The 11066-nt window shown below is 41.3% G+C and overlaps 2 protein-coding genes across 2 annotated transcripts in view; both read left to right on the top strand.

The window, feature by feature from the left end:
* rpia (ribose 5-phosphate isomerase A (ribose 5-phosphate epimerase)) overlaps positions 1 to 6763 on the top strand; it is a 10493-nt gene extending 3730 nt beyond the window's left edge. The window contains exons 5-9 of the mRNA XM_032511967.1: positions 217 to 281; positions 368 to 436; positions 1053 to 1194; positions 3641 to 3740; positions 4346 to 6763. Coding sequence (XP_032367858.1) covers positions 217 to 281; positions 368 to 436; positions 1053 to 1194; positions 3641 to 3740; positions 4346 to 4443 — 474 coding nt within the window. The 3' untranslated portion in view covers positions 4444 to 6763. The remainder of the gene's footprint in view (positions 1 to 216; positions 282 to 367; positions 437 to 1052; positions 1195 to 3640; positions 3741 to 4345) is intronic.
* A 1187-nt stretch (positions 6764 to 7950) lies between these two features.
* The window catches only part of eif2ak3 (eukaryotic translation initiation factor 2-alpha kinase 3), a 38711-nt gene continuing 35595 nt past the window's right edge, over positions 7951 to 11066 (top strand). Inside the window, exon 1 of the mRNA XM_032511966.1 lies at positions 7951 to 8561. Coding sequence (XP_032367857.1) covers positions 8254 to 8561 — 308 coding nt within the window. The 5' untranslated portion in view covers positions 7951 to 8253. The remainder of the gene's footprint in view (positions 8562 to 11066) is intronic.

Raw genomic sequence — 11066 nt, 5'->3', positions numbered from 1 at the left:
CAGAGAGCTCAACACACAGGGTGAAAAGAGGAGCTGCGGCAATGTGCAGTTAAACAAATAAATGGTGATTTGTCAAAGTTAAAACCTATTCAGGTACAACCTCAAAATACAATTGTGAAACTGAAAATGAGCAGAATATGAGCGCTTTAATCTGAGTATTGTATGAACCCAGCAGTGTGTTGTCTGCTGTGATAAGTTTACATTCCTCCCACACAGCTGGATGTGGCGATTGACGGAGCAGACGAAGTGGACGCAGATCTCACGCTGATAAAAGGTGGCGGGTGAGTGCAGTTTAACGCAGACAGCAGAACTGAGCCGGTGTCTCCTCTGACTTCTGTCTCACACTCGTCCTCTCTTTGTCTCGCAGCGGCTGCCTGACCCAGGAGAAGATTGTAGCCGGCTGTGCGAAACATTTCGTTGTCATTGCCGACTACAGGTTTGTCTTTGCTAGGTGAACTCGACGAGAGAAGGATAACTACTAGAGAATGTGGCTTTGGTTTGTGATTTTTCATTGAAGATGTGTTAAATGGATACAGTATGTATTATTAGCTGGTTGAGAGACTAGACTTTAATTGCATGTTTGTATTGGACTTCATTATCAAAGCCTTGCTTGTGTGTTGCCTTCCATAACCAGTGATTAGTAGCATGAACTGATGTTTTAAAAATAAAGCTAGCTGACAGTCTCTATACTGGGGTTTGTAGTCACACAGGGGTTTGTAGTCACACACACAGTAAGTTGGACTTCAGTGCAACTGTTGAATGTTACAGCTAGAACATACCTACTCTACGTGTCTTTTACTTCTCATATTTTTGTGAGACTTTCCTGACATAAACTACTGTATGAACACGGTAACTGGATGGATGGTAACTCCGATCCAGCAGAAAAGATCTTCTCAGATCGGAATACAAGGGCAGGAATACAAGGGCAGGGCTCTGTAGTTTAATCTGCAAAGTGTGTGTGTGTGTGTGTGTGTGTGTGTGTGTGTGTGTGTGTGTGTGTGGGTGTGGGTGTGGGTGTGGATATGGAGCTTATCTTCCTTCTCCTCTCCCAGAAAGGACTCCAAGGCTCTGGGCCAGCAGTGGAAGAAGGGAGTTCCTATTGAGGTGATCCCCATGGCGTACGTCCCCGTCTCCAGGACGATAGCCAAGCGCTTTGGAGGAGAGGCCATCTTGCGGATGGCTGTCAGTAAAGCAGTAAGTGGAGGACTGGCTGTGCCGTCCCGTCTGTATTCAACACTTCTGTGATTCTGTCTTCATAACATCTGTTTGTTCCAGCAACAATTTCACAATTGGGTATATTTCTGTAAATTCTTCAGTACAGTTGGGTTCCTCTAGTTCTCTTTGTAGGAGCTGGGGGGGGGGGGGGGGGGAGGTTCCTAGAGTACAGGTTAAGAATGATGGCTGGTGATACCTTTTTTAAAACTACAATAGCCCAATTGTTCTTCAACATATAAATGAGCCTGTACCTGTTCACTCCCTGTAGTCTGCTCTGGACCAGATTATGGGCCAAAATGGCTCCCAAGTCAATGTACCTACACGTATCTGGACTCTCTGAAACCCCTTGGACTGTATGACCTATTGTAGCACTATGGAGCCTTTTTTATCCCCACGAGTGGGTCCCCATTTAGTTTGTCTTGTGCACGCCGGCAACATAACTCACATTTCTACCAATGGCTTCACACTATTTGACTTACCTACAAGCGGTAGCAAAGTGCCAACATATGCTGCAATGTGCAAGCAAAGGTCGCCAACACGAAGACTACAGGTTCGTAGATATGAATGTAAACAATGTATGATTTCAAATTTGGGCTGTCAAAAATAAATAAAAACAAAACGTTTTTAAGAATTTTTTTGGTCCATGGCAACAGCCTGTTCTACAGAAATAACTGGAGAACCCAGTGATTGACCAATCCACATCCAAGCAAGTCAAGCACATTCAACCAAGCTGTGTAATAAGTTCAGTATTGTTCCATTCAGGTCAATGTGCCCACCTGTTGTAGCCTGATGGGCTTGTTTGCCATATTATGTTTCAGCAGATGTTGTGAGCATACAGTACCTTTGAGATTATTCTGGAGAATATTCTACATATTTGTCACTGTTTTGGATTGTTGCAATATTATTATTTGCAGAAAGCAAGCATATTTGTGCAAACTCCATGTTGATGAGAGCATTAAACTTTAAAAATCCCTTTTAAATTACATTTAGAACGGATGAAAACTGAGAAAATCATCACAAGGTAAATTGCAAGTTAAATATGGACCATTAATCTCAATTAAATATTTTAATGAATTGATAGCCCTAAAAACTGTCTTTGCAGATGTTTTATGTGCATTGAACACATTTGTCATACGATGTGTTATGGTTGGAAACGTAAGGGTTCCTCTTTGCAGGGCCCATTTACAGTAGGGAAGGGCTTATGAGAACATTGGAACAGAGGAACGTTTGGACTGAAACCAGAGGACCAACACAACACCTACACTATATCTGCCTCATTAACGGTCTTTAGAGTACAACTGAAATGATTTACTTCCTAATCTGTTTTTTGTTTTTTTATCATCCCTCAGGACAAAGGAGAGGGTTTGTGATTCTGGCTCCTCATCTTTGTATTCTTCCTTTTGGCTGTTGAGCCTGGGGCACTTTGTGTGCTAATGACTGGACATTTGCCTCATAGTTACACATGATCATTTAATAATTACATAGAAGCAGCTGTCACCCAATCAAGTTGAAGGAATGTGTTAATTCTGCTTTTAAGGGGCAATTCTAAGATCAGATCTTTAGGGGGGGCCCGGCCCCTAGTGAGAATGTGACATGAATAAAAAAACAGGTAAATCAGTAATTTCATTAGCCAATGATCTCTGAGGTAGCTACTGAACAACGTCAGCTAACGTTTTTGACACTATGATGGAACAAAACTTCACTAAATCATAGTAATAACTTACAATTTGACAAAATGTTCTAGCATTCAGCAATTTTAGTTTAGTTCACAACCACACTCCTGCTCTCCCTCTGACAGATCATATAGTGACTCAGCCAAAGGCGGGAGACTGGCACAACCACCTGTTTGGCCAACACTGTGTTTCTGTTAACCCTTTCCTTGACAGGGTTACACGTGTGTAACATCAGCGACACAGGATGTTACACCCTTGTCAAGCCCTTTGAACCTGTAATGGTTTGTTCACAAACTCTAACTTGACGCACTAAAATTTATTTAAAGTTTTTCTTATAATTTTCAGGGAGGTTGAGCCCCCATTAAAAAGGGTCTAAAAGCGGCTTATCAAGGCTTCAGAATGATCTAGACTTAAATAAGACTGTTTTGTAGGTTTATTTTAACCTTTCTATTGCCAGAGTGCACTGGAGAACAAAGTCCTTGATATTAAAATTGTTCAACAATGAAATGAAGTTAACAAAAGTGTGTGTGTGTGTGTGTCATTGTTTACGTCGGTCATGGTCCCGTTGTAGACACTTGTCTTGAAAAACAGTGATGGGCTGTGAATCACGACATTTCAGCTGTGCAGTAAGTGCCCTGAACACACATCTGTCTTGTGAAGTTGACTCAGCCTTCTGGGTGATTGTTATTTGAAACTTGTGAATGATTTTTGTCAGTGACTTGAGGTCTGAGTTGTGTCTTCTTGGCTCTCAGGGTCCTGTGGTCACCGACAACAGTAACTTTCTCCTGGACTGGAAGTTTGAGCACGCTGAGAACTGGAAGGAAGTCAACACCGCGATTAAGATGATTCCAGGTGAGCTGGCTCCAAAGTGGCTGTTTTTTTTTTTTTTTGCCTGAAGGTCTAGAACCGAAACGTTGCCAATTAATTTATCTTTGCAAGTTGGACAGTGTGCAGGAGTTTTTCAACTTTTGACCTCGTCCCCCTCCCAACAAACCTCCTAAAGTATTAACCTGTTCTGCATATTGTGCTGCTAACACATCGTCATCACATACAAGCTCCCAGAAATGGGAAGCAGAAGTGCAAGAGAGGACAAAACCAGTTGTTTTGGCTCTAAACTAAGGTTGATGGTTGCAGTTATGCAATGGCGTGTAAATTTACGCTGTAGCGAGTAGTATGAAAGAGCAAAAATCCGCGTATGGAGGCTGGCCGGGTGGTGAGTGGGTAAAACGCAGGACTTTCACCCAGGAGACCGGGGATCGTGTCACGTTTCCTAAACTCAACTGTCGCTTTATTCTTGCAATTACATGTTCTTATCGCAACAACACGTTCTGGCGGTAACACGTTCTTATCGTGGTTACACGTTCTTCTTGAAAGTTGGCGTGTATGCTAACGCGATGTCCCGTTGTTTGATTTGACCTTTGTGTTCTAACGTGTGTGTGTGTCTGTCCCCTCGTCAGGTGTGGTGGAGACTGGGCTTTTTGTCGGCATGGCTGAACGAGCCTACTTCGGGATGGAGGATGGAAGCGTGCAGGTTCGAGATCCTCCAGTCAACTGAAGAGTTTGCCGTATTCGCTGTCGTCCCTCCTCCCGAATGACCTCACTTTTAAGTGCCGTGTTTCTGATTTCCACCTGGTCTCGGACTGGGTTTGGACAGAGCTGCACCTCTTGCAGGACTGGACCAAACTGTAGCTGGGCTGTTTTCACACATCTCAAAGCCAGATACAATTGAGGATCACTTGGTCTTTCTCATCCTGCAGGTTGTGTGTCTTAACACTGAGTTTTCAAGTGCCTGATGAGTAAAATCAAGTGCATCAGATATGCTTAGTGGTTGTTGTTTTGTCCAGTCTGGCTGCCTGGTCTCACGGGGAATGTTGGCTCTTCCTGTGAGTACCAGGTTTGACTAAATGTCTGCAAAGTGCTGGGAATCACTGCAGTGCCGCAGAATGAATCCAAGGTGTGCCTTGAGATTATATGTTCATTCATAGCAAAAGAAATTACGCTATTAAAGTTACATTTAACCCTTGTATTGTCTTCACTTTTGGGACCCTCTTGTATCCCTTCAGTCAAATTGACCCCTGACTTATTTGGGGTTTTAAAACATTCTAAAATAAAATTTTACTGCATAATCTAGTAACAAATATTGTCATTATCTCAGTTTCAAGCAATTGCGATAACATGTAGGTTTAGGGAATGCAAATAGTTTCTACTAGAACACAATTAAAATGAAAGTGTGATTTGTTTTTTGTCATAAGGTTTTAATTCATGTTAAAAATCTATGGCAAAAACATAAGTGGTCATATCCAGAATAATTTTCTGAGCTGAGTCAGGAACACGTTTATCACAGAAAATAAGGTACGGCTGTTGATTTTCAGGTAGAAAAAATGTAACAATGTAATGTTTCATTTCACTTCTTGTATAAATTTGAAATGGGGCGATCTGATCCGAATACCATACAAGGGTTAAAGGTTTATAATCATATGTCCAGCTGTTGCCATTTGCTTCTGTAGACTGCTGCAAATAGTACAAGTCCACTCGTCAAGTGAAGGCTCAAGACATTGTAAGCAGTCAGAAAGCTGATATGCCTTGAAGTCATTTTGTTTAATAAGATCACAGAATGAGGAGTAATATGAACTATATTCGACAACGTCAAGAAGTTATACTTCATAGAATTAATTTCTGTAATTAATATGCTAATTTAAACTGAAAGTTCCAAAAAGGAATGAGATCTTCAGTCATGATATGGGAGCTCTTATCCCTGGCTGTTGTATTTTAGCATATGATTGCCACGGTTGCTATGTACCAATGATCTGATTTCTTGAGAAGATGAAGCTCAGTAAATGTTTGAGTATCAGCAGCTGTTCCTGTACAGTTACACTGGTCAGCCAGCAGAGTTCAAGTCCACAGGCTCACTGTTTCACAAAAAACCAAACCACTATGTACTGTCATGCATGTACTTCTCTCTACAACATACAGGCACACAGAAAAGAGCTCACACAGTGGAATTGCGTTACAATTTCCTATTCTGTACACAAGCCATCTGTGCCATCAATTTAATTTTAAATATAGCTATAGAGAGACGTGTACAACGTTTTGAGGTAATGATGATGGGCACTTATGCTATAAAATGGTCCCAGTCTGCTAACTGATATAGCTCGAATCTGAACCAACAGCAAGTACATCGTATGTGCCTTGGCAGCCTGTTTCATTCAGATGCAGCTGGTCCTATTGTTGGAACGCTGTCACTCAGAATCAGAGCTCACTGTTGACAAAAACAGCATCAGGTTTTAGGAAAGACATTTCAATATATAAATGTATCAAAAATGCAGAAGTTAAAGACAAAAGAAATCCTTAAGGTTGGGTTAAATTAGTGTCCGGCTTCCAAAAAAACCCTCGAACGTATTTCATGTTTCATGAGGTCATTTAAATATGTTGAAAACAGGCACAACCAGCAATTGTTAAAAAACTTGAAACTTGATTTATTCTTTATTTCTTTACAAATGTTTGATATATTTGCCTTTGGAATGCAGCTGTTCACTCTTCTTTTGGCTCACGATGCCTTAAACTTAATTTTTTGTTGTATGTACAGCTGTGAGCGACTCAGGAGAACATCTGGGAAATGTAATGCAAATTTGTCTACAAGCCGCTGTTATTAGGTACCGAGTCTACTTCTACTGTCGAATGGACCGGGTGCAGCGGCCTCGGTGGTGTGTACACAAAGTGTAGGTTAACTGTGATTATATTGCCCAGATTGGGCCCGATACAAGTTGTACAGCTCTTATTCCTTTCTTTACTAATTCACTGTGATAATCATTTTTGCAATTTTTTTTGTGAATGTGCTATTTTGTTAGTACACCAATACATAACTGTAATGAGAACAGTAATGCCTCGTTTTTATTTATTTGTGAAACACAGACTTGGATCTGAAACGAGATACGAAAGCAGAAAGTCAAAAATTCAATTATTCCATCGTCAGAAAATAATTTGGCAACCATTTTGATAGTGTTTTAGGTTGGCAGATGTGTCTCTGATAGTTAACTGAATATCTTTCAGTTTACAGACAATTATTAATGTTAAGGCTTGGAGTCTATTTTCCTATGTACCCATGTATTTTTCATCAAGATATTCACCTGATTGAGAATGAAAATAATAGTTAGTTGCAGTCCTTTTAGACAGCAGTCAGTAGATTGTAATTCGGATGAACCAAGCTTTTGTAAGTACAGAATGTATGTTTCATGTCAAAGAAGATGTTACAAAAAAAACAGAGTTAAAAACACATTGATGGTGGCGTTCTCCTGTGTGGTCACTGGGGGGCGCTAGAAATGCAAGAATTCTGCTGTAAGGTGTTTACGTCTCGCAAAGCAAGCTAGGTTCACAATTTGATCTCAAATACGACCTAAAACCATTAGAATATATCGTATATACGCATTGAAAACTTAATGTACAGCTACTTAATGTTTTTGTTCATGAAAATTTATGAAAACGCAACTAATTAACTTAAAAGCGTTGTGGCTGGCATGCAGTTTCAACTTTCCATTTGAAAAAGTTAATGCTTTTAGAATCTTTAAAAGCTATTATGTAATAATGGCTGTTTGTTTATCCGAAAGTGAGAAAATAAAACTCGTGATCAGGAACAGGAAATGCACCTACCACAGCAGGAGAGCCACGTTGATGCTTTTGCTGACCTTTTATGTCGGCTGGGCTGTCTTGACAACTACTCGTGAATGACAGCTGAAATACCAAATCGAGTGCTGACGAGGGTATAAATAGACCAATAGCGTTGCTGCTTTTCGACCCTGTCTCTCTTATTGAACGAACGACGCCACATCCCACCAATCATATATCGGCAACAGGATTCGCCATCGGGGATTTTTTTTGCGTCACCTTTTGCTCCCGTTGTGTGCCAGGCGCCAGTGCGCCTGCGTCGTTTTGACAAACATAGGATTAGCCAATGAAGTGCACTGTTTGGGGGGCTGGAATATTTTGAGTCCGCCTTTTTGAGTGACCGCTCTCTTATTCAATCGCATTCTGCTTAGTATGCGAGTATGAATGATTGACAGCAAACGGCGCAATGAGAGACAGTTACATGGATTTTTAACGACTGTAGGGATTTTACGATCCAATCCTAGTGTAGAAACAAGGCGGGACTTAGCGTTACCAAGGCAAGACTTGTGTGAAGTATAAAGGGAATAACATGGTGTCCCAGTGGCTGTTTATGTTTACTTAAAGAACGGAAGGGCGTTTTGCAAGACACAACGGAGTTTTCTTTATAGTTACAGTTTTTTTTGCACTTTAACTTTTTCATGTTAAGATTTACAAGGCCTGTGGCATGTAAATCTCATATTTCACTAATGTGCCAGTCTTACAAATGGAAAGGGGGCTTCACTTTGGAAACGTGAGCATTTCCCTGGTGCTCCTGCTGTTGCTGAAAGCGCTCATCGGATTCGGGACTTCGCAAGCTCACGGCTCCGCCATCGGGAGGGAGCCCCAGTCCGCCACCCGGGGCTCAGGTTCGACCTCGGGGGAAGATGGTGCAGGCGTCATGGAGCGGGGCTTGGAGAACGTTGGCCCCCCGGTCATTGTAGCAGACGTTACCGTTGAGGATGACGATAACGGTTCGGCGGGGGAAACCGACGAATCTTATGGAGAAACTAAAGGAAACGTCCAACCGAAAAGGTATTTATTTTTAAATGGTTAAAGTTAACAGACAGCAAGCAGCTAAACGCCCATTATCGGACACTTGCAGTTTGACACGCGTATTCACACTTGCAAAATGTGGATGACCTCCACAATGACGAACAAACAAAATGTAAGCATGAAAAAGTATTTCTTTTTCATGTAACTAGCTAGCTATAACGTCGTGTCAACCGGGCTGTTGACACTCACTGTCTCGTGCTTTGGACGCGTGCTACGTATAGCTTCGCCTCACTGCACTCAAAACTTATCGTGGATGTGATTGCTAATGTTCCCGCCGACATACATCTCGATTTAAACAGTAGTATCGCTGCATATCTACTCGTATTTTTGATATATTGTCATAGGAGAAATATTAAGCAGTGGCAGCGAGCTGTCAGAGTATAAAAACACACTGTTGACGACTGAGTTTGACTTCATGACGGATAATGGGCGCAGATTCGATTAAAGTTGGACGGAAATCGCAGGAAAAAACTCACGCGACAGTCGTACAGTAAGCTTGAACTAGCTACTTTTAAGGTATTATTTGAGATTATTTTGCTTAGAGTTTTTAGGAAGTACCCTGTCTGTACAGTCCATTCGGCTTGACGTGTCCGGGCTGTCCCCTGCGCACTGACCGCAGGCTGTTACCGTGGCGCTGGGACGGTTCATGACCTGACATGTCTTGGTTGTTATGGGCATGTCGGAAGTTGTATTAATACAGTACATTAACTAACTGAACATACAGGTGACGTTCATCTCATTTATGTTATACATACTGCTTTTTTAATGTCACCCCTTGAGTATACACTCTTCTCCAAGATAATTGTCATTGAACTTTAAACATTTCACAAGAAATTATTTTTTTTCATTATGAAAAGTTACAGTTAGTTAGTTAAGACATGTACAAATCACACTACATGAAGGGATCAGTCCTAATCACTTAACAACAAAGATACCGTCATCTTACCACACAGCGCTTATCTCCTCCTGTCAGGAGATCTCAGCTGAGAAGAGCAAAGTATGAATAAAGTCCAAGTCTGTTTATTTAATTAACCCCAGTTAATTGGGGTTTTAGCAGAAAATGGAAGTGATCATGTACAGTATGTTGCAATTTGAAGTCAAAGGCAAAGTGGACAAGAAATAAGATGTCCCATACTATCTACTTTGCATGTTGAGATGCTGCCTGCGTGCACGGATCTGGGGTTATTTAACAGAAGGCCTGGTGGAGTTTCTTGTTGTTGTCCTTGTTATGAAATTTGTCTTGGACATAAACTGAAAGCAGTTGTTGTTGTAAAGCAAACATATGATTGGTGCTCTACTCGGGTACCAAGAACACAAATCAAACTTGACAAGTGCATATTATTATTATTTTATGACTGTTATGCAAAGACTATGTCACTCAGCTGAGAAAATCCCCAGGATCTTGTCAGTCAACAGTGTACAGCTTCACACAGACCTGGACTGTGTTAGACCTGCTGCTGCTGCCCGAAAGTGAGATGCAGTTCTTGGCGCAGTGGGTAGGGCATTGATTTTAGTCTTCTTTGGTAAACAGTAGGTTTGACGCCCATCTTAGATCTTTGGCGCAGTGTGTTCTTCAGGATGTTCCTTCTCTCTGCCATGTTATTCTTTTTAATTAATTTTTTTACCAAGACCATTACAGATACTTTTGACTGTGATACAGCTTCCAGAATCATTCTTATTCCCAGGCCTTTTCTTCCTTGAAGCCTATAAGGTCATTCACTAAATTATTCTCTGTGTAGTATCATCATGTCTTCAAGAGGAAGTTGGATCAAAGTCGGTCCTAACATTGAACACATTGGAGAGGAACCTCGTTGAGGTGTTTTGCTGCTGATTCTCAGCTTAATACTTAAACTTGCTTCTGTATCTTCAAGGTGGTAAAAACGCAGCATGTTTCCAATTCGGCGTCACTCTGTTTAATCTTGAGGCTCACTGAAAAGCTTTCTGATAAAAAGTCGGCCGTCCCCCTGCCAGGCACCTCAGCTGCTGCATGAAAACTTGTGAGCGCCCACACCCTGCCACAGCTCGCGTTCTGTGCCTGCCTGCGTCTAATCCCACTCAGTATACCTGTCCGTCTCCAACTTTCTGCTGCGTTATCCCTGGCTTTCTCTCTCACTTTGTCCCCGTCTGTGTCTCATGCTTTCTTCTCTTTTCGCTCATGATCTTTCTGTCTTATTCCCAGTTTGTTACAGCTGCACAATTTATCGCAATCTTATCAAAATCCCGATATGGACTAGTGCAATATCCAAATTGCAGAAGGGTGAAGTATTGTGGTGATGCATTTACATCTCGGCTTACAAATCCTGTCCTGCAGACTACAGAAAACCTCTTGATTTGGTACACATCCTTGCAAAAATCACACTATAATCCTTGACATTTTTTAAGATTTAATATTAGTCAATGAAAATGAGAATAATGATACAAACATGATTATTCCCTTCAATATCGTGAATCATATCGCAATCGCAATATCAGTCAAAATAATCG

This window comes from Etheostoma spectabile, unplaced genomic scaffold (assembly GCF_008692095.1).
Source record: "Etheostoma spectabile isolate EspeVRDwgs_2016 unplaced genomic scaffold, UIUC_Espe_1.0 scaffold58, whole genome shotgun sequence".
Taxonomy (NCBI): domain Eukaryota; kingdom Metazoa; phylum Chordata; class Actinopteri; order Perciformes; family Percidae; genus Etheostoma; species Etheostoma spectabile.
This window is presented reverse-complemented; position numbering and strand designations above follow the sequence as displayed.